Source organism: Nanorana parkeri, unplaced genomic scaffold, assembly GCF_000935625.1.
Source record: "Nanorana parkeri isolate BGI_ZX_2015 unplaced genomic scaffold, ASM93562v1 scaffold1191, whole genome shotgun sequence".
Classification (NCBI taxonomy): Eukaryota; Metazoa; Chordata; class Amphibia; order Anura; family Dicroglossidae; genus Nanorana; species Nanorana parkeri.
The window spans coordinates 10577-32798 of record NW_017307459.1 but is presented as its reverse complement, the minus strand read 5'-3'; the positions used below and the strand labels follow the sequence as shown (position 1 = coordinate 32798).

Sequence of the window (22222 nt, the reverse complement as noted above, 5' to 3'; positions counted from 1 at the left end):
GCAAGGTGGGGGCAGGTAAGAACGGTATCCCTCTAATATACCCTCGTCATGAGTTTAGTGTCACTTTAAAGGGAAGTAGAAACTGAAGCTGGATAGACTATGGAAGCCACAGACATGATTCTCACCAATCCAGCTCATTGTTTTTAGGACTGGGTGATGATCTGTCCTATCTGTGGGTGGCAGCAGACACCTCCAGTCTTGTAAAGTCTACAACCAGCTTGTATCCCCCACACAGACTGTTGATTTTAAAGATAATGGAACCAAACAATGGTATTCAAAACAGTCAATTTGCTTTTCAGTGTAAGAGGGGGGTTGGTATAAAATTAACCAGTGTAAACAAAACTCTGAACTTTTACTTTGAGGGAATCTATTACACAAAGAGCGGAGTCGCAGGAGTCCAGGTAAGGCATGCTAACACCATTCTAACACAAAATAGCCTAGACACATGTAAATAACCATGAACATATTAATATATTTGGCAAGACGTAACATCCTTGCTTACATCTTTTATGTAAAACTAGTAAAGCACAATCTAAACTGCTTTATAGTAGATCTAAACTCTAACTGGATCACATTTAGTTTGCTAAACACTGTGGGGGAAATTTATCATAGCAATTGCGAGTGTTTGAACCTGCAGGGAATATATTTGATGCACTTTGCGCCAGATTTATGTTGCTAGTGTAATGTCTTTGATAAATGAGGTTAAATAGGCTCCAGCAAAAGAAGACTGGTAACCCCAGGCAAAAATCTTAACTGTCGCTTCTTGAAGAAGTGGTCATGGGGACTTCTTAGGTTGCGATTGTTTTGTTAGGTGATGCCAAGTTTAAGACAGCCGCATGACAAATGCAGATGTAAACAGTTGCAAACTTTCATAAAACAGTCACAAACCTGGCGGAATTGGAGAAATAGTGCAAGCTCTGGTCAAAACCGGCACATATGTTAAAAGACAGATTTGCACATAAAAAAATCATCTAAGAGGCTAAAACTGTCGCAATTGCTTTGATAAATTCCCACCTGTATATCATAAATACATGTCTAAACACTATTTATCATAGACAAATGCCTTTCAGTCACTTCCTGTCTACATGCATTTGCTCACCTGCACTTTATTACTTTGCACCAGATTCCTAATATTGACAATCATGACAGTATGCAGGATAAATAGGAATGAAACTCCTAAACTCAGGAGTTAAATCTTAAAAATGTATTCAAGTACCTTAACTAATAACAAACATGTATCTTATTTGTGTATCACTCGGCTGTAGATCCTCAAATCATCTCTGAATTGGTGCTGACACTGTCCTTCCTTCTGGAGAGGGGCTACTTTTGTTCCCCATGGTCCCTGTGTGTGCTGTAAAGTATCCACCGCTCCAAGCTCACTCCTGTAATAGACTATGAGGGTTATTTACTAAAGGGTGAAGAGTTTGGAGAAGGCAGGAGAAGTGAACAATGTAGGCCAACAAAGCTGATTTGGAAATATTCTCCTATTTAGCTCACTTTCCAGTTCTGCTATTTTGGCCTAGATTGCTGATTTGGCAGGCTTCGGCTTTCAGCGCGGGGCATATGCGTTCGGCTCGACTGAGCCGCTCGGCCATGTTCGGGAGCTGTACGGGCTATAGTGAATAGCCCGTACAGCATCCCTTCGTTTCTACTGAACCGAAGGGGTCCTGGGACCAAAGCTAGCCGAAGGATCGGCCGAAGCTACGGCTAGATCCTTCTGCAGCTTAGTGAATAGACCCCTTAGTGGCTCTAAAACCCGCACGTTTTTAACTCAAATAGGTATTCTGCCATTCCTTATTGCCTGCTGTTTATGAACAGATAATTGATTTTCCATGACATCATTCATAGATTCATATACTCTCTGATGAGCAGCATGTGCTGGAATCATATCAGGAGCAAAGGGGAGGGTGTTCATAAATTTGCATTATCATAAAAACTAAAGCTGGCTGTGCACCGTTAGAATATTGCTCGAAAATATTAATTTTACAAACGCTCTTTTGATTTTCTAATAGTTAAATGGTTACTGGAGTTAGATCAATGATCAATGTTGACTGTGGTGAAGCAGGCTGGAAATGTTTTGTTCAATCAATGAAATCCTAACAGTGAATATGGTTTTCATTTAATATTATTATTATTATTAGTATTATTATTATTATACAGGGTTTATATAGCGCCCACAGTTTGCACAGCGCTTTACAATATAAGGAAGACATTATAATTAAAATACAATTCAAGACAAGATGGTGTAAATAAATACTCCATTTATTTACAAAATTGATTGTTAAATCCAAATGAAATTTCAAACAAGATTCTAAAAGTCTCTGATGGTATTATTGAATGTTCCAACCATATTTTGCATCCGAAAGTTCGTAAGGAAACCTAATAGTGCATGGCCAGCTTTACTGAATGCATTGGATTGCAGGACCCTAATTAAACAAGCACCTGATTGTGAAACTATTAAGTGCCCTTTGCTCAGGCATCTAAGGCTTGGAAGTTGTATTAGTATTGTTTTCATTATTGCTGCTCCTAGTATAGAACTCTTCTGCTAAATGCCTAGGGGAATTATTCCTAGGAGTGGAGGCAGCCTGCAATACATTTTATTGGAATAACCTTTATTGTTTACAGCACAGCCTGCACAGACTCGTCCCTCGCACTAGAAGGATAAGTCTATTCAGGTTGTGCTGTGAACAATAAAGTTTACTGCAGGATCATAATTTAGTGTGCAGATGCCATGTTGAACTCCGGTGCACTGGGTTTGTCAAGCCACAGTTGTTATTATACAATGGCTTTACAGTTCCAGCTTGTAAAAAATGAGTAGGACAATTTGTAAAAAGCCCCATGGGCTCCCAAGGCGGCAGGGGGGATTCTGGAAGGTGCACAATCAGTGGAGGAGGGTTCTGGTGGAGAGTGACCTCACTAAGCCAGGTTTGGAGATGTATAAGGGCTTTGTATCTCCCAACCCAGCTCTTACCAACCTGGGCTGCTCTGGTCAGAGTCCCACTGAGCTCCTGGAAACCAGATCGGCCCAGGTTGTTAAGAGCTGGGCGGGGAGGTGTGTATGGCCCTAAAACATCTACCCGCCTGGCTCTTAGCAACCTGAGACACTCTAGCTGGAAAGGGGGTACACTGCAAACATTGTGCAGCAGAGCGGCCATGCCACTCTGCCTGCCATCCACCACATGACCCATTGAAATGCCACCTGAGGCATGAGGAGGAATGATAGAAACAAAGGTGTGACAGACTGCTATATGCAGCACATTTAAGTTGTTTTTTTTTTTTTTTGCTCCAGTTTTCATAAAACAATCCCAAAGTATAAATGATTATGCTGAATAAGCTCAAGAATTTATTGTAAGTATGTATTTCATTTTTCTGATTTTCAGTGTTAAATGCAGATGGATTCCAGGGTCTGCTTCTTTACTTTGCTCATAAGTTGTCTTGTAGCAAAGGCCTCTTCATGCTTTTGTGAACATTATCCATGGAGCTCTTGGTCAGCATGCACCAGAACCTGTGCTTACGGAACACAGAGCCGGTCTCGGTAAGTTCGGAATAGCAGTCATTTACCAACTACCATAGCAATGGACAGTAACACAAGTGCTATTGATATAATTTTGTACTATAAGATGTTATTCACTGAGCGGGGATAACATACTGTACATGACCATAACAGATTTTAAGATGTTGAGACACTTTTGGCTAGATATATAAAGGTGTAAATGTATTTACCCCGAGGTCACAGCAGATGACTTCAAGATGGCATAATACACCATATTAAGATGTCCCAGCCCACTTACATAGCTGTGATGCTCCAGGCACATTCAGCTCTGGGTAGTTTAGTTTTCTAGGGTGTTAAGGAAAATGACTTGGCCACCAGACACTTTGTAGAACAAATTTGTAAAAAAAAATATTGCAGACTGCAAAATATGGGACTATGGTGGGGAATAATGCCCACAGTCATAAACTCAAGCTTCCTCATGTTTCCTGGGTTCCCACTGGTGTTGTCCGTTAGCTCCAACCACTAAAATGGATCTGTAAAAACTGGCATATTTATTCCCTTTAGTAGCTCTGTACACACTAATATTGTGTTGTAGTGGGATCAGGGTTTCCCAACTATTGTGTATGCACAAAATATCACGTGTGGGTTTTTCCAGAAATGCATGCAAGGAAAAAAGGAAGTTCACTTTTTCAAGATTCTGGACAGTTGCAGCTTCTGTTTGTGTAACACATGATGACTGTCATTAGTTGTATTTGCCACTTGGTCCACATGGCATTAGCCGTACACTGTTCCCCGAAATAACTTTATCTCTTACTGACCTTTCTTGATCCTCACAAAATAACTTAAAATTCATCTCCTACTGTCCACTACCTACCACCCTCTTACCCCTTAACCACCAAACAGCAACTTCAGTTTCCATTGCCCCCTACAACAACATTATTAATAACAAAAAAAAAGTTCAATAACAAAGTACTTTTGTACCATATATGACTGAACAAATACAGATGCAATACAGGTGCAACAAACCCAGTATTCATTTACTGCTCTTGGTTATAGAAATTTCGTCTATGATGAACACTACAGGCAGAATAATTGTGGTCAACTGTGCGCAAAACATGAGAGCCGATCTTGTAATGAAGAACTGTGTGCCATCAACTGTCGACTTGGGGACTTTGGATCTTGGTCTGATTGTGACCCATGCCTCAAAAAGCAGGTACGGCCCTTGTAAAGATATACATCTGAGCTGACTCTTTCCCTACAATAGATGCTATCACTCCTTATTTTTAAATAATGTACAGTAGGAGTTTACAGTTTGCAACCAGTATAATAATACAAAGTGAGCCAAGACAGAAAAGTAATAGAAAGTGGCAAGTTAAAGTAATTTAATCAAGTAAAGCAAACATGGATTGTCCTACAGATTGTTACCGGTATGTAGGTAGACAATACCATATAAGTGGACCTGTGCTTTAATTGTTAATAGACAGTGCATCAGCCAAGCACATGTTATGATGCAGGCCCAGTTTCTACCAATATTAACCTTTTTCAAGTCTTAAAGCAACTAAAAATTGGGCTGCAAAAGGTATAAGAGCCCTGCAGTACTATGAATGGGGCAAGGCAAGTCACAAGGTGCTGATTCTGTGAGACCTACTCACTAATTTGATTATTTTTTTTAAGGTTTGTACACTATAATAGGGGTCTATTCACTTAGCTGCCGTAGGCAGCCGAGTGAATGACCGACCTGAAGTGAAGTGAGCCGAACGCTGTTCTGCTATTTACTTCAGGCTGGTACGGCTGATTTCAGCCGTACATTGGCTGAAATTAGCCGTACATCGGCTTGCTTCACGTGGCTTCGGGTCGGCCGAACATGCTCAGTGCAGAAGGAGTGCAGAAGGAGTTTGACTCAGCCGATCCAACATCTGGATCGGCTGAGCCGAACCTCCGGCAGGCTACTCACTGCTGTTTGGCCTATTCTTAAAGATGCCGAACAGCAGTGAGTGAATAGCCGAATGCCGCTGAGCGACATTTGGCTCGGCTGTTCTGCTCGGTCCCTCAGAGGTACCGAGCAGAACAGAAAAAGAGTTAAAAAAAGGTAAAAAAAAAGTAAATAGAAAACGATTGTGCAGAGCTAGCAGTGACAGCTAGCTCCGCCCAATAGTTTCCTATTGTCCGGCGGCTCTGCTGCTGTAAAAACAAAACGGAAAAAAACTCTCCCGGGCGCTCTGGGAGCCTCCCGCTCCCGGCCGCCCAGGAGAGAAACACTGCTGTGTCTTTTTTTCTTTATTCTGACACGAGCAATGTCAGAATATAAAAAAAAAGACATTTTCTAGCACGGCTCAGCCGAGCCGATGCATATGCGTTCGGCTGGACTGAGCCGCTCGGCCATGTTCAGGAGTTGTACGGGCTATTGTGAACTGCCCGTACAGCACCCCTTCGGTTCTACTGAACCGAAGGGGTCCTGGGGCCGAAGCTAGCCGAAGGATCGGCTGAAGCTACGGCCAGATCCTTTGGCAGCTTCGTGAATAGACCCCTATGTAATATTTTGGGGGAAAGAATAAACACCCTTTTTCCTGACAACACTAGAGACATCTGCTTTGCTTTTTCTTCTAGTACCAGCATAGATCTTACTAAAGGGTCTATTTATAAAGTCGGAAATGGCTGTTTCACTGACTCTTTCATCAAAATATATCATTCCAATAGTTTTGCACACCTACAATGTAATTATAATACATTTTACCACTTGTTTTCCCCCAAGGTACATGAAATCCTACCAAAGCCATTTTTCAGATAACTTAGTTAGAATATAGGAACCTTTCAACATTTTTCTCACCATAGTAACATTAGGAACTTGTTGAAAACCCTATTCTAAGTACATGCCAATTAATATGAAGTTGTTCCCCCACCTCCCTTAGTCTACAACAGTCTCCACTATTCTGAAAAGACTTTCCATAAGATTTTGGGGTGTTTGCCAGAATTTGTGCCCGTTTAGCCAAAATAATATTTGTGAGGTCAGGTACTGATGTTGGATTAGAAGACCTGGCTCACATTTAGTGTTCCAATTAATTGCAAAAGTGTTCAGGGTTGAGATTAGGGCTCTGTAAAGGCCACTCGTGTTGGTTCCTAGCATACTCATCAAGCCATGTTTTTTTGGAGCTGTCTTGGTGCACAGGGGCACAGTCATTCTGGAACAGTTGATATTATGCTAATAATATACAACTGATATTATAATTAATAATTATAATTAATTAATTAATAATATACAGTTGATATTATGCTAATAATTATAACCATAAAGGAATATAAAAGACTCTAGTTAAAATTAATCTACAACTGTTTCGGAACAGTTGATCCAGTCAGCCAAATTAATAATTAGATTTATTGTAAACACATGTGGAGAGAATAGCACATACCAATATATACTATGAAGTGATAAAGAAAGTTAGAGAAAAAACTCAGTACAACCCCTTGGTGGAAAAGTAGGTTTATCAACATTAAAATGATTTTCCCTAAATGTAAATACTACAGTTGGCTACATGGCAAGGCTAATGAGGTATGTAAACGCCAATCTAAGAGCATTGAATATCTGGATTTGTGGACTAAGATTGGTCTAATAAAACTGATTGGTTGCATTACTGCTGGGAAGGGGCAGTAGGGAAATAATTGGGAGAGGAATCTGAGGCGAGGGGATGGGAAAGGTGTGGGTGTGTTAGTGGTTGGGGTAGGGAAAGGGGTGTGGAATAGACAAAAGAAAGATATTATAGCATTAAAGGGTTATGTCACCTTTAGGCACATTTCCTAAAACATTTCCCCAAACTGTGCCTGGGCGACCTCAAGATAGAACAAATGAGCCCTGTGGTTCTTTTACACACTGCACATGCAGAGTATGCTCTCTTCCCTTTAGCGATGGCAGCAGCTGTTACACCTACTAAAAGGTGAACTGACCCTTTAGGTAGGGAGGGTAACTGAGACTACTTGAGAGAGAAGAAAAAGAAAAGGAGAAAGAGCAAAAAAGTGGGGTGAGACTTCTGTAGATGAGCTGGGGTTAACAGATATATTAGATTCTTAGAGGGGGTCTATCAAAATTTGCTGGTGAGTAGTGAGCAATCATTGGAGTCCAAATCAAACTGAACTTAATGAGTTTATAATTTCAAGACAATACCAAGCTTAAAATATGTTCCAATCTCGTGCCACCCAAGGCTGTTTATGGTTCATACTTCCACAGTCTCAGACAAAAATAAATACCTTCAAAAATAGAGTTAAAAATACCCAATTCAGTTATATTGCCTTTATAGCTTAGTCTGAAAATAATCGTTAAGACCTGATGTGCCAAACTCACTGCACCAAATCAACACAAGGAGGTCACCTAAAGGTTTATGGCTAAAGCTTTGCTCAAGTTTGTTGTCAACCAGCATATAAGCCATAGGAACTTGTTAGAATTTCAGAAGATAATGGAAACATTCCCCAGCATTCACCAATTGAGTTTATGACTTTATTGAGTCATCAGGGTGACATACAGTGAAGCAGCAAGATGGAAACTCCAATGTGTTCCCAAACTTCTGTTTTCATAAGCCTTGGGGTGTTCAGTCACTGGCTGTCTGCATTATATCCTGCTGTGTCGGCTTCAATATATATCACCCTGCTGATTTTAATCACAAGCTTAAATGGTGAAAGCCACATAGCTAATTCATTATCTCTTGAATATTGTTTACAGCCATGGTTCTCAATTGGTGGGTCGTGAACCCATGTTCAGTGGGTCACCGCATGCCTTCCACTGCACTAGGTCAGAGGGTTCAGCCTCCCCCATAGTGCAACACTGTCAGTTCTCATGCATGGCAGCCATTCAAAATATGCTGCCCAGCGCCGAGTGTCAGCTTAAAGTGGGGTGGGCTGGAGATATGGCCGCGAGAGAGCTCCATCCATACATGCATTGCTTACAGCTCCTGGCGTGACGTCACATTCTGGCTCCCGACACCTCTGGGGGAGTGCAAGGGAGCAGTACAAGAAATGCACATATGGATGGAGCTCTGTCAAAGCACAGCAGCCTACACTGAACCCCTAAAACATTTTCGGAAGTGTGTATGTGTGCTAGAATGTCTGTGAGTGTGTGAGATTGTGTCTGTGGTTGTGTGTGTCTGCCAGTGTTTTATTCGCAAACTACCACACAATTGCACCTACTGTTCGTTCTGGTGCGGGAGGTGCATTGCAGTTCATTTGAATGGCACCTCAAACACACCTCTAGCCCACAGTTTAATCGATTGCACCGGAACATGCGGTACTGCAATGCTATGCGTACCAGTGTGGTGCAACTTGGGTCGCGATTTAATAACCAAGGACAAATGTGGGTCCTGAGGTTATACAGGTTGAGAACCACTGCTTTAGAGGGTGAGAGATAGGTTTTGGGGTTAAATTTGGGTAATGTCCAAATATACCCAATAAATCGGACTGACGAGTGTTCAGCACAAAGACCCACTTCATAGTAGTAGTAATACAACCATTCATTGTAATGGCCTGCCACCAACTAGGTAATAGGGGAGAACCTACACAACTTTTCTGTCACATATCAATGCTGCAATCTGTTTATGAGATATGAAAGTGGAGACAATACTGTTCATCCAGCCAAATTAATGTAAGATCACACACTTATATACATACCTGAAAAAGATAAGAGATTTTTGATTTATAGTTTTATTGCTATTGTTAGAGAAATTGTTTAGAAATCACATTAGGACATTGTGTTAACTTGTTGGCCACCACTAAAAAAAACAACACATGTATTTTCAGTTTCGTGTCCGTTCACTAGAACAGCCCTCCCAGTTCGGAGGACAGAGCTGTGAGGGACTGCTCTCAGATTCCCGCCCATGCATTCCAACAAAACTTTGCAATATAGAAGAAGCAGACTGCACTAAAAAGTTCAAATGTGCAACAGGTGAGTTTGCATGTATTTTTTTTTATTCTTCTTCTTTGGTTATCTTTTTGAGAGTGTCATTGAGAAAACAGTAGATGGTCACCTTTTGATTCAGGATCCTAAATGGGTTCCTTTAAAAAAAACATGGGTTTCCTAGATTATAACCTATTAAATTGTGATCTGTTGGAAAGGGTTTTGGGGGTTCCAGGTTGAGCACATCTATATTTAAATATCATTATTGCCATTTCCTTCCTCCCTCTAAACGAAATATAAATGGAAAGATCATAACCTTCCCTGGATTGATAATTTGGATGACTAGCTTTTTTGCCAAACTGTGGACATGTGTAAATGGCTATTCCTATGATGAGGCTGTTTTGAAAAAATAGATATCAAACATGTCAACCTGAAAAAATGTGTGATTCCGCAAAATGTTGAGGAAAAAAATGATACACATCATTTCCATAGGTGACACCTTAAAAGCCTTTACATTTCCTGAGGCTGCAGCCAAAAGTGGGAGGATTTCAGCAGCAGAGGCACGTCTGCCAATCCAGAAAGCAGTAAGCAGCACTAGAGATGGTCAGATGCTGAATGACAAGCTACAGGCTTATGAATCAGCAAAGATAATGCTCATTGGCACACCACCTGCAACATATTCTCATCCCACTGCAGTGCAAGCAGGCTTAGCCTACATGAGGGTGACAATGCTCCTCTGAATTTGAAAGCAATGCAGCATAATTGCCATCGTCTCACCTGTCGCGTTGAAGGTGAAATATTCTTGTAGGTCCGAAGAGAGTGCGTCAACGTTGTGTGCTTCTTTGAGTAGGGAGGGGTTCAGTCGGCACGAAGATTGCCGTAAGGATGGGGGGAAGATAGAGAAGGTAGCTGAGACTGGGGCAGAGGAGACAATGTTCCCTATTGTAGAGGAACGAAGTCTGGGAAGGTCTGACTGAGACACAAAGATATAATCTATTCTAGAATATTTAGTGTGAATGTGGGAGTAGTACGTGTAGTCTCTGCCGGTGGGATTGAGTGTCCTCCAGGTGTCGCAAAGGTGTAGGGACTGTAGGCGCTTTTTCATGAATTTGAGAGTTCGGTAGGGTAGGGAAGATTTGCCATCTGAGGTATCTATTAGAGGGTCTAAAGGGGCATTGAAGTCCCCGCCTATCACGAGCATTCCTTCAGTGAAGTCCGAGAGCTGAGGTATAAATTTGTTTAGGAACGTGGCATGGTGCTTGTTTGGTGAGTAAACTGAAGCAATTGTGAGGGGAGTTTGGCCTAGGAGGCCTTTCAGGGCGAGGTATCTCCCATCTGGGTCTTTGAGTACCCCTTGGACTTGAAATGGTGTATGTTTGTGCAGGAGGATGGCTACTCCCCGGGATTTGTTGGAGGGTGAGGATGCATGGTATACTGAGTGGTAGTGATGGTTGATAAGTTTAGGTATCTTGTCATGTTTGAAATGTGTTTCTTGAAGCAGAGCAATAGAGGCCGACTGTTTGTGTAGGTCACCTAAGATTACGGAGCGCTTTTCGGGTGCATTAAGACCTTTTGCGTTGAGAGAAACCACTTTCAGGTCGGATACATCCCCCATTGTCCCAATCCCAGGTGGATAGGGGGGGGGGCAGCGGGAGGGGAAAGGGGGAGGGGGGAGAGGTAGGATGAGGGGCGGTTAGAAATAACGACGTGGGAAGGAGGGAGAGGGAAGAGGTAAGAAGAGTAGTATGGAGAGTGAACAGTCGAGAATAAACCCCAGAGATGTCCCCTATTGTGCAATACACAGCCGCGTATTGCAGTCTTGGGGTGTAACTTGTATCGTGGGGTGTTTAGGGGGCGGTCAAGCCTGTGGGTATGGTTGTGTGGCGAAGGTAAATGGAGAACAATGACCGTCTCACATGAGGGGTGGGACAACCGCGGCTAGGCTGTCAAGGAGATGTCAGGAGAGTATCCTGCATCGCTCTGCGACCCAGCATAAGCTGCGGTGCGGAGAGAGCAAGTGGCATGAGGTCCCATGGACAACATATGTGGGGAGTGCGAGCAGTTCAAGTTATGAAGGGTCATAGCAGGAGGGATTGGTGGCGAGGCACATGAGGTACGTGGGGAGCAGGTCTAGTGGGTAAGTAACCTGTAAGTATCTTAACATGTAAACAGAGATCTAAATCATAAACAATAAACTTAGCAAGCCTCAAGGGGGCTGAACACGCCACAACGGAGCAGCTGTGGGTCTCTCTCCCTGCGTTACGACCTATGGCGCAGGTCGAGGGAGCCAGTGGGGCACTCCGGATCCCACCCCCTGCACCCCCCTGTAACCAGGAGGCGCAGAGAGGTCAGATCCAGCTACCAGGTTCAAGGAATAGGAGGGAGCAAGTAAGACATGAGGGTATATATTTCTTAGATAAGGTGGGGGCATACTCATCCCATGATAAGCTGTCCTGTGGTAGGGGATATCTGGGTGGTGTCATATGTAAATGATCCCATGATGACAGAGGCACTCTAGTAAGGGACACAGGGCCCTGCGTTGCTGTAGTGTGTGTAGGGAGAGATCCTGGAAGAGCTTCACCTCCACTCCCTCATGGAATACCGCTCCTCTGCGTCTGGCCCGTTGTAGGATGTCTTCCTTCAATGGGAAACTCTGGAGACAGCCAATGATGTCGCTAGGCATATCATCCATCGCATTTCTAGGCCTTAGAGCGCGGTGTGCTCTCACGAATTCAATCGGAGAGTCCAGAGGCCTCTCCAGCAGGTCATTGAAGAGCTGGAGTAGGTGGGTACTGCGTCCGGCATTATGGATTCTGGAAGCCCACGGACTCTTATGTTGGACCTGCGGCCTCTGTTGTCCAGGTCCTCTAGTTGGCGTCTCATGTTAATGAGGGAGTGAGTGGTAGAGTCCTGGTGCGAGCGGAGTCTGCTGAGGGCGACATCTCTAGCCTCTCCTGCACGTTCCACTACACTCAACCTCTTGCCAATATCGCGGATGTTATCCCGCTGCTCAATCACCGCTGTGTACAGGGTTTCTTTAATATCCTCTGCAATGGAGGACAGGTCGGACCGGGTCGGTAAATGCTTGATATAGGAATTTAAGGAGTCGTCTGCCGGGTAGTGGTTCGGGGCCTGGGCCTTGCGGGAGGTTGTCGCCGCCATATTGGGAGGTGACGTCTCAGGGGCATCGTGGCGTTGGGAGCGAAATATCTCCGGTACCTGCATGTTTTGCGGATTTTGCGAGTTCCCTTTTGTGGGGGGCACTTTCGTCGGGGGATATTGCGGGCCGATCTTCCCCATGTCGTCTTCGGGAGCGCTTCAGAAGCTAATTTTGGGTGCAGACGGGCAGGAACTCTAAAATTAGGCTGCCATCTCGCTTGCCGCGGAAACCACGCCCCCCAGGGACCTCTTTTATGTGCTACTGAGCCCCTTCAGCATTCACCCAATGCTCTGTGATGTCTGCAGGTGTTCCTGACACTGCTGGCAGGTCACTCCAGAATGCCACATCTCCTAGGATCCAACGATCTTCCTCTGGGAGGACTCTGCAAGCCCCTTACTCAGCGCATCATCTTGCCTGGCTATCCTTCTGCCAAGCCAACCCAACCAGTTGCCTAGGACTGTCAGATGCCTACAGTTTCCTTGTGTAGTGTCTTTTTATGTGCCCATGATTGCTGCGCTGTGAACTGCTGGCCTGTTATTGCTGCCCTGTGGTTGTTGTTATGTGTTCTTGCTGTATTTCCTTTGTTATGCCAAGTTGCCACCATACTGTTGCCTATCCCTTGTCATGCCCTGGATTCACACCTTGTTGCTGCATGCTATTTCCCTCTTGTAATCTTGCTGAGTCTCCCTTGCTGTACAACACTGTTATCCTATACCACCCTTATGTGAACCGTAATGCTCCAAAACAATACCCCGCATGTTGGGTCCCATGTGGATCATCTCTGTGCGCTCTTTCTCTGCATTCCTAGTTCTCCAAACATAGGGTTAGCGGTAGACATGTGCACCGGCAAAAAATGTGTTTAGTTTCGGTTTGATTCGGATTTTGCGTTATTTCGTTTTTCGGGATTAGGGTCCGAAAGTCATTCTGATTTGGACGGAATTCATTACGGCAGTCTGTACGACATTCATTTAATTCTCATTGTGTTCGTTTGTTGCAGCAAAGTGACATTTGAGGGGAATTTTTTTTTTCTCAAATGTCACTTTGCTGCAACAAAATTTTGTCCAACAAACAAATTTTCGTACAGACTACCCAGGGCCGTCTTTACCGCAGGGCAAAAGGGGAACTGCCCTGGGCCCCATAATTTACAGGGGCCCACAGCAGCTGTCCCTTTCGCTCGCAGCAGCAGACAGGAGAGTAGCGGCACTGCTGGTGGCAGGGGCGGACTGAGAGTCTGCTGGCATGGTGCTAGTATAGGTAGCTGCCTAGGGGGTGGGGGCAGTTATTGGCAGGTGGTGGCCACTGGATCTGTAGGGCACACAGCCCTGAGAGGCACAGCTGGAGCCAATAGAGACCCGAGCGGCTTAATGAGGAAGGAGCCTCCGCTGATCGGTGAGTGCTGGGAGCAGCTGGAGCTGGGCACATCTCTACCCATTGTCTGCAGCTCCAAAGAGCGAAGCGCCCGGCTGCCAAAGGATGATGCTGGGGATGGGAAGGGGAGCCCAGCCTGGGAGGGATGCTGGCTGTGGACAGGAGTGGTGTGCGGGACATCCCCTGGTTTCATCATATTATTATGTTATTATTATTATTATGTCCCTTGGTGTCATTATTATTATGTCCCCTGGTGTCATTATTATTGGGTCCCCCCTGTTGTCGTTAATATTGGGTCCCCCTAGTGTCATTATTATTGTGTCTCCCCTGGTGTCATTATTATTGGGTCCCCCCTGGTGTCATTATTATTGGGTCCCCACGGTGTCATTATTATTGTGTCCCCCTGGTGTCAATATAATTGTGTTCCCCTGGTGTCGTTCTTATTGTGTCCCCTGGTGTCGTTCTTATTGTGTCCTCTGGTGTCTTTATTATTGTGGTCCCCTGGTGTCCCCATTATTGTGTCCCCCTAGTGTTATTATTGTGTCATCTTGTGTCCCCCTGGTGTCATTATTATTGTGTCCCCCAGGTGTCATTAGTCGACTCTATTGATTGAGAACTGAGTAGTCAAATACTGCTGATCACTCAGTTCCTACACTCACTCTTTCTGCAGAGAGCGGTGACTGTCAGTCACCTCTCCCCGCAGGGATTCCCCACTCCCCTCTTTGATCCTCCAGCACTGACTGGAGGGACGGATGGGGAGGGTGTGGACATAGCCTCTAGAGAGGCAGAGTCAGCTGTCAATCAGGTGGTAGGGTGGATCTGGCAATATTTTTTACATCCATCCCAGCTTCAGCGCGGCTGTGCGCCATCAGCATATAGCGGGCAATATTGCATGGGGGGAGCATGGCATGCAGGGGGTGGGGCGTGGTGAGGGGCCCAAGAAAATGTTTGCCCGGGGTCCCATCAATATTAAAGGCGGCCCTGAGACTACCGCTAACGGATTTCGGAATCGGAAATTCGGATTAGTTTTCATTCAATATATCTGTAATTTGGAATTCGGATACATCCAAATCTCAGAATTTCCGAAATTTCGTCCGAATTTTGATTCGGAACGAAATTAATCGCACATGGCTAGTTAGCGGGAGGAACCACTGAGCATACCAAGGAGGCAGGAGATCAAAAGTTTAGCCAGCAAGTTCAGGACTCACCTACTTCACCATTGGACACAGTAGTGGCATAGGAGTTGGCAGGAGGAACAACAGAGGACTGTAGGGAAACACTCTTAGAAGAGGTAAGTATTTACTATGTTCTTTACAAGGAGACATCTCATTCACAATTAAATTTTAGCTTTAAAATCAGCAGCTACAGAAAACAAACTGTTTACTTGGAGAAAGTGTACAGCGATAACCCGCAGAGACTGGTGCCAACATCTGGTCCGCTCAAGAAGGAACATTCTCATCTGTTTCTTTTGCGATAATTACTACAATCACCTCTGATGTTTCTTGGACAGGAAGCTGAACAGTCAGATCTATCAAAGATAGTACAGCCTCGAAAAATCAGATTTCCTTGGTGGACCAACAGAATTTAACAAACCCCAAGCAAATAATTACAAGTGTGTTCAGTTGAATTTATACAGATAAGTGGCGTGCAGTTTTTGTAACAAAATCTGTTCACAAATCATTTAAATAAATTATTCTGCAAAATGGTGTGAAGTTAATTTAATTTAATGAGATTTCACAAAGCAATCCTTTCTGTGAAATAAACATTTCACTGCTTTAATACTGCACTAGCACGCCACATAAAAAAATGCAGCAAGGACGTTTTTTCTTCATTGCCGTGTGCTGCCTGTCCATTGTAAAATATGCTGCAAGGACTTTTTTTCTTCATTGCTATGTGTTGGCTGCCCATTGTAAAATATGCTGCAAGGATTTTTTTTCTTCATTGATGTGAGTTGGCTGCCTATTGTAAATAAATGTTAAGATTTATATGTATAGATAAAAAGCATGTTCTTATGCCAGACATCTTTGTGTCTAAAACAGGGCGCTGCATTGACTCAAAATTAAAGTGTAATGGAGACAATGACTGCGGAGATAATTCAGATGAGAGGGGATGCGTAAAAAAACCAGACCAAAAGAGAACCTATGAACCTATACCTGGAGCTCAGCTTATGGGAAATGGGTAATACAGCATCTACACTTAATAATATCATAATTGAACTTAGCAAATGGTGCCTGTTATAAATACATTATGGAAGGGTTATTTACAATTGCACTTTTTATAGGTTATTCATTTAAGAACGTTATAAAGATGATACATCACTTTTGAAATATATTAACCTTAAATCAGTTTAATGAAATCCCTAATGACTAGTGCTACAACTTTCCATAGAAATGGCCTGACTCTTAACTAAAGCTGGGTGTACACGTTTAGAATTTTGTTTGAAAACAATTGTTTTTGACCACAGTGACAAAAAAAATCAAAGAAGCAGGATGGAAAAATGTTTTAGGAACTAACTAAATTGTAACAGTGAATGTGATTTTCGTTCAGGTTACTTGTCGTTTCAACAACAATCGTCAGGTCTCTGATAGCATTACTGATGTTCTGGCCAGATTTTTTGTACGAACGTTCAGACGAAATTCTAACTGTGTTTACCAAGCTTTAGAGTCCGGCTTAAGGGCTTCCCTTTAAAGCAAAATAAAGCGTAAAAATGGCTAGGGGTATGTAGATTTTTTTGTCAAAGAGCAAACTTTGTATGTTCTCTTTCCCTGTAAAATGGCCGAGAGTGAGCCGACATTAAAAAAAGGCATTCATTCTAGAAGAAGAAGCAGAGAGAATACCGGAGGCAAAGCAGCGCTAGGAAGTTGTCATTGCTGGAGGGCAGCAAACCTAGATGTTAGTTTGCTACAATGTGCTACTATTCTGTGGACATTATGGCAAGTGCTTTAGCAGCCCTCCAGCTTACGTTCCGCTTTAGGCTATTCACACTACATACCTCTGTTCTACATTTGTTGTCCTTCTAACCTCCATGGTTCCTTCAAAGAAAATAAGACTCTCCCTTGACTTTTTAAGGGGGCTATAACCTGTCACAACTAAGGCAGCTACCCAGTTCTGACATTTCAAACTGCTGACTCCAAGAAACAGTTTCAGAGCAGACACATCACTGTGAAAATTGCTGCTTTAGGTCTGTTGTCACTGGAACTAGATCTATCCAGCAGGAGAAAGATAGTCTCCAACACTTATGGGGGCCTGGGATTTGATAGGTGTAGTGATTGGACTTGGAGTTACCCCAAGCTGGATTCATAACTTTTTTGTTTATTCAGATTTTATAAGTATGTGTACATTTCTAGAGAAGAATAAGTTCATGGCTCTGACCATTACATATAAAGTGCATAAGTTCAAACTCTATTTACCCTAGTCATCTTCCACTCAGCAGTAAGTTAACAAGTTAGGGTTGGATTTATTACTAATACTGTATATAAAATATCATAAGTTCAGTTATATTCCCCATTGAATCCGCACTTTGTGTATAGCTTGCATTTTTTTAATCTTTTCTCTATTCTAGATATAATTACCTCTCCGGTGAGAGCAGAGGGGAAATTTTTGACAACTCGTTCTATGGTGGAAAGCCTGCCAAAAGTTTTGGAAATGAAACAGGGCCAAACCGTAAATTCTATCGACTCCCTGCCAACCTGGAAAGTTTCACATTCCAGGTACAATGTGCACGTTCTAAAAAGCTGAAAGAGTCAGTCCAGACTAAACTGATGTTTTAAATATTGATGGACACTGATGGTTTGGTTCACTAACTGGCTCCTTAAAGGAACACTAAACTGAGTTTATCTTTAAAGTTAAATCTAGATCAGAGTTAAATCTTTAAAATGCATTCAAGTACCTTACCTATTAACAATACTGTACCTTATTTGTGTATTACCCAGCTGTAGACCCTCAAATCATCTCTGAATTGGTACTGACACTGTCCTTCCTTCTGGAGGGTGGCTACTTATGTTCCCCATGGTCCCTGTGTGTGTTGTAAAGTAGTCACTGCTCCAAGCTCACTCCCGTGATAGACTACAATCTCAACACAAATTAGTATATTAAACATGAGATTGCAGTCCATCATGGGATGGAGTTTGGAGCATTGGCATATAATGTATGGTTCTTGAGATCTTCAGCCAAATGTGGAACAAATAATCTAGTTATTTAAAGTAGGGATGTCCTGATACCACTTTTTCAAGACCAAGACCAAGTACAAGTACTTCCCCTCATGTACTTGCCGATGCCAATAACCGATACTTTTTCTTAAAGGGACAGGTGACATTTAAAAAAAATACAGACTGATGATTTTAGGCCAATTTCTTTATGATTATGAAGAACTTTAATTTAAGATTGTTTTAGAACCATAAAACATTTGTATTTGCTTTCACACAGCTGTACTGAAACTACAAATCTGATCATGCATCTGCCTCTGGGATCATTTAGCCTATTCATGTTAGCAGGGAAGAATTGTAATTCTATTGCTGCAGTGTACTGGAAGTGTGTGCTGTGAATCATTTAACCTGGTACACACTTCCAGTACACTGCAGTAATAGAGTTACAATTCTGCCCTGCTAACATGAATAGGTTAAATGATCCCTAGTACAATGACATATTATGTACTATTATGTACAATGGATCATGATTTAACCTATTCATGTTAGTAGGGGAGAATTGTAAATCTATTGCTGCATGGTAGTGGAAGTGTGTACTGTATGTACTACATATACAGTACACACTTCCAGTACACTGTAGCAATAGATTTACAGCCAGCCCTGTCCCAGCTTCCCTCACTCACAGTTTCACATCAATCCCTGTTGCCTCATGCGGTGCCTTCCCGTAGTCGGCACTGGGCAAGATCGCTGTATCGTGTCTCTTGTGGGGGGCGCTCACAATTTTCCCCTGCTAACATGAATAGGTTAAATCATGATAAATAGTACATATACAGTACACACGTCCAGTACACTGCAGTCTGCAGCAATAGAGTTACAATTCTCCCCTGCTAACATGAATAGGTTAAATGATTCATAGTACAACTATATACATATTATGTACTATGGATCATTTAACCTCTATTCATGTTAGCAGGAGAGAATTGTAACTCTATTACTGCAGTGTACTGGAAGTGTGCTGTGGATCATTTAACCTGGTACACCCTTCCAGTACAATGCAGTAATAGAGTTACAATTCTCTCCTGCTAACATGAATAGAGGTTAAATGATCCATAGTACATAATATGTATATAGTTGTACTATGAATCATTTAACCTATTCATGTTAGCAGGGGATCATTGTAAATCTATTGCTGCAGTGTATTGGCAGTGTGTACTGTATATATGTACAACATATAGTGTACACTGCAGCAATAGAGTTACAATTCTCCCCTGCTAACATGAATAGGTAAAATGATCCATAGTACAAATACATGTTATGAACTATTATGTACTATGGATCATTTAACCCATTCATATTAGCAGCGGATCAGCAGGGGATAGATCTATTGCTGCAGTGTACTCTATATGTAGTACATATATACTGTACACACTCCCTATACACTGCAGGTAATAGATTTACAATGATCCTCTGTTTCTTGACACTTCCACTGCTAAACCCAGCATAGGCCCAGTCTCACTTACTGCTGAACGATGGCTGTCCGATCGAAGTGCCTCAGCATGTGCCTCACGTTTGCTGTAGTAGTCGGCGCTGGGCGTGAGAACAGCGGCGCATCACTGCTGGTCTTGTGGGCGCGCTGCATGTGGGGTCCTAATTTAGCTGCCGGGCAGGCTGCCCAGAGGACCCCAACACGCGCAGTACCTCTGGGCAGCCTGAAGCTACAAAAAAAAAACCATAGCGCAAGCATCGCCACTATGTATCGGGGCATTTTCACAAGTACAAGTACTTGTGCAAATGCCCTGTATCGGTCCCGATACCGATGTTAGTATCGGTATAGGGACATCCCTAATTTAAAGTATACCTAAACTCTAATTGGATGACATTTAGTTTGTATGCATGTGGACAGGAAGTGGCTACAAAAGGATTCAGATCAGAAGTAATGATATAAAAAAAAAGAATATAGAAAAGTTGAAAACAGTATTTTGTGAAAAAAATAGCATTGCAATTGTATATGACATATTGCTTTTGCAAACTAAATATCATCCAGGTATGGTTTAGTTATACTGTAAAATAACCGGATTACTTGTTCTACATACTGCTGAAGTTCCCAAGAGCCATACAAAGCTGGTGGGTGATTACACTGATGGACATCTACCTCCCACTAAAATATGTTAGTGTACAACCCTCCAAGCAGCTGTAGCACCCTGTAAGCAGTAGTTAAGTTTAGTATTTATGTTAAATTTAGTATTGCCAATTTGTAATCAGTCTGTAATGCTGTCAGTTTGTAATGCTGATCTATAGTCTATGCTCATTTGGTTTCCCCTAATCAATCTGTTACTGTTTGCATCTGCCTTCTGCTAGGTGTATCCTTGCTACAGAGCAGAGCAAGCAATACGAGATTGTTATGAATATTTATGTTTATCTAGCCAATCACTAGAAGGTTCATGGCCAGTGGTGGATGCTGGGGGAGGACATAAATATTTGGGGAGGACCATGTGGGATGCTTTTTCTTCCCCCGGGCACCGGCCTGGGGATTGGCTGTTATGGACTTAAATTTTGGCCAGGCCTGAAGCATGGGGGCCAAGCCATGTTCTCTCATTGAGGCCTTAGTCTGGGGCCCAGTGACTGATACTAAAGTTGAAGATGATTGGTGACTTCTGATTCAAGTACTGCTTAGCCTGATTCAAGTACTGCTCTAAACACAGATTACCACATTTGGCTTAAAGGTCCTAGTCTGTGATGGCAGCAGATACTTTGTTCTACCACTTAAAGGAGTCTACATCATCCTGGATGTTCTTTGCCCTAACCCTCTCTCCCTGAAGTTCTACAATAAAGTTCCTTCAGCATCATATTTACAGTCTGGTTCTCAGCTTTATTGGTCGCCACAGAAGTGTGGTAAGTGCTAAACGGGCAGCCAGGTTGCTAAAATCACTAGACAGGCTAAGGAAGACCTGTTTATCCAGGAACACCTTCAGGAGTGAGCGCTACACAGCTACAGTGGGAATTGGAGGTAAGAAATGAGCACAGCTCTAATGATATTAAATATGCCGGTCCTGTTTTCCCCACAGGTGAAAGACGAGGAAGACGATGTTGTATCTGATTTCTACAACAGTATGAACGATTTTAACAAAGACATTAAAACTCAAGATGCAAGCCAGTCGTCTGGCAGAGGCTCTTCGGGAATCCCATTTCTCTTTCATAGGAAAAGTAACACGAGGAGGACCTCAAGTTCATCCTTTAAGGAAGCTTTAAGCTCATCATACAAAAAGGTATGCAACAATTTTACTGTATGATACATGATAATATGAACAGAAATTTTAAGACTATATCCTAAAATGATATTAAAATAAGCTGCTGTCCAATGGAGATGTAATGTGTTATCAGTGCAAGGGTGGCCAGAATTTTCAGTGGCGTTACAGGAAAGGGAGGTGATTTAACTGATGTAAAGTTTAAATTGAATGTTCTCGCCCAGATCCTAATCAAATTGCTGTTATCCCAAACTACAGTCCATCAACATAGTGGTTTATGTCAGAGTACACTCTGTGCCAGCAATACAAATGCTGTCAGTGGAAAATATCCTGGAAAGATGCACGAAATGAAACAAATACGTGTGGTGCAAAAGACAGTGTTATCAATCTTTTTATTACATGAAATATAAAAATCTAAATAATTGCCCCTACAGTACCATCAGAAAACACTGCTCAGGGATCCCAAACTGAAATAAGTAATTTCAGGGAGGTGCACTTCTTATTTCAGGGAGGTGCCCTCTGCCGCCCCCAACGGGGGGTGTAACAACAAGGAAGTGAGCACCCCCCTGAAATGATGGCAGATGCAAAGAAGCTAAAGCTTCCCTTGCTATCTGCTGCCGTCAGCATAATACAAAAAAAAAACATAGGAATGAATAGCTAGATTGCTATTGGCTATTTCAATTTGCAATAGCCAATAGTAAGCTGGCTATTGCATCTGCCCTCTGCTGCTGTCAGTCAGTAAAGGAGGACCTGATGGAAAACTTCAGGTCCACCTCTGCTGATTGACAGCAGCAGTGGGCGGATGCAATAGCTGGTCTGCTATTGGCTATTACAATTTGCAATAGCCAATAGCAATCTAGCTATTCGTTCCTATGCCGTTTTTTTTTTCTGACTGACGGCGGCCAACGGCCCCAAAGTCAGGAAAAAAAAAAAAAA

General features: G+C 42.8%; 1 protein-coding gene across 1 annotated transcript in view; it reads left to right on the top strand.

Moving 5' to 3' along the window:
- Nucleotides 1-389: 389 nt before the first annotated feature.
- Nucleotides 390-22222, top strand: part of LOC108796897 (complement component C6-like) — a gene marked incomplete at its 3' end in the record, with an annotated part of 32069 nt that continues 10236 nt past the window's right edge. The window contains exons 1-7 of the mRNA XM_018568455.1: nucleotides 390-401; nucleotides 3381-3535; nucleotides 4550-4706; nucleotides 9272-9416; nucleotides 15936-16074; nucleotides 17459-17606; nucleotides 21107-21307. Of these exons, the coding sequence (XP_018423957.1) occupies nucleotides 3387-3535; nucleotides 4550-4706; nucleotides 9272-9416; nucleotides 15936-16074; nucleotides 17459-17606; nucleotides 21107-21307 (939 nt within the window). The remainder of the gene's footprint in view (nucleotides 402-3380; nucleotides 3536-4549; nucleotides 4707-9271; nucleotides 9417-15935; nucleotides 16075-17458; nucleotides 17607-21106; nucleotides 21308-22222) is intronic.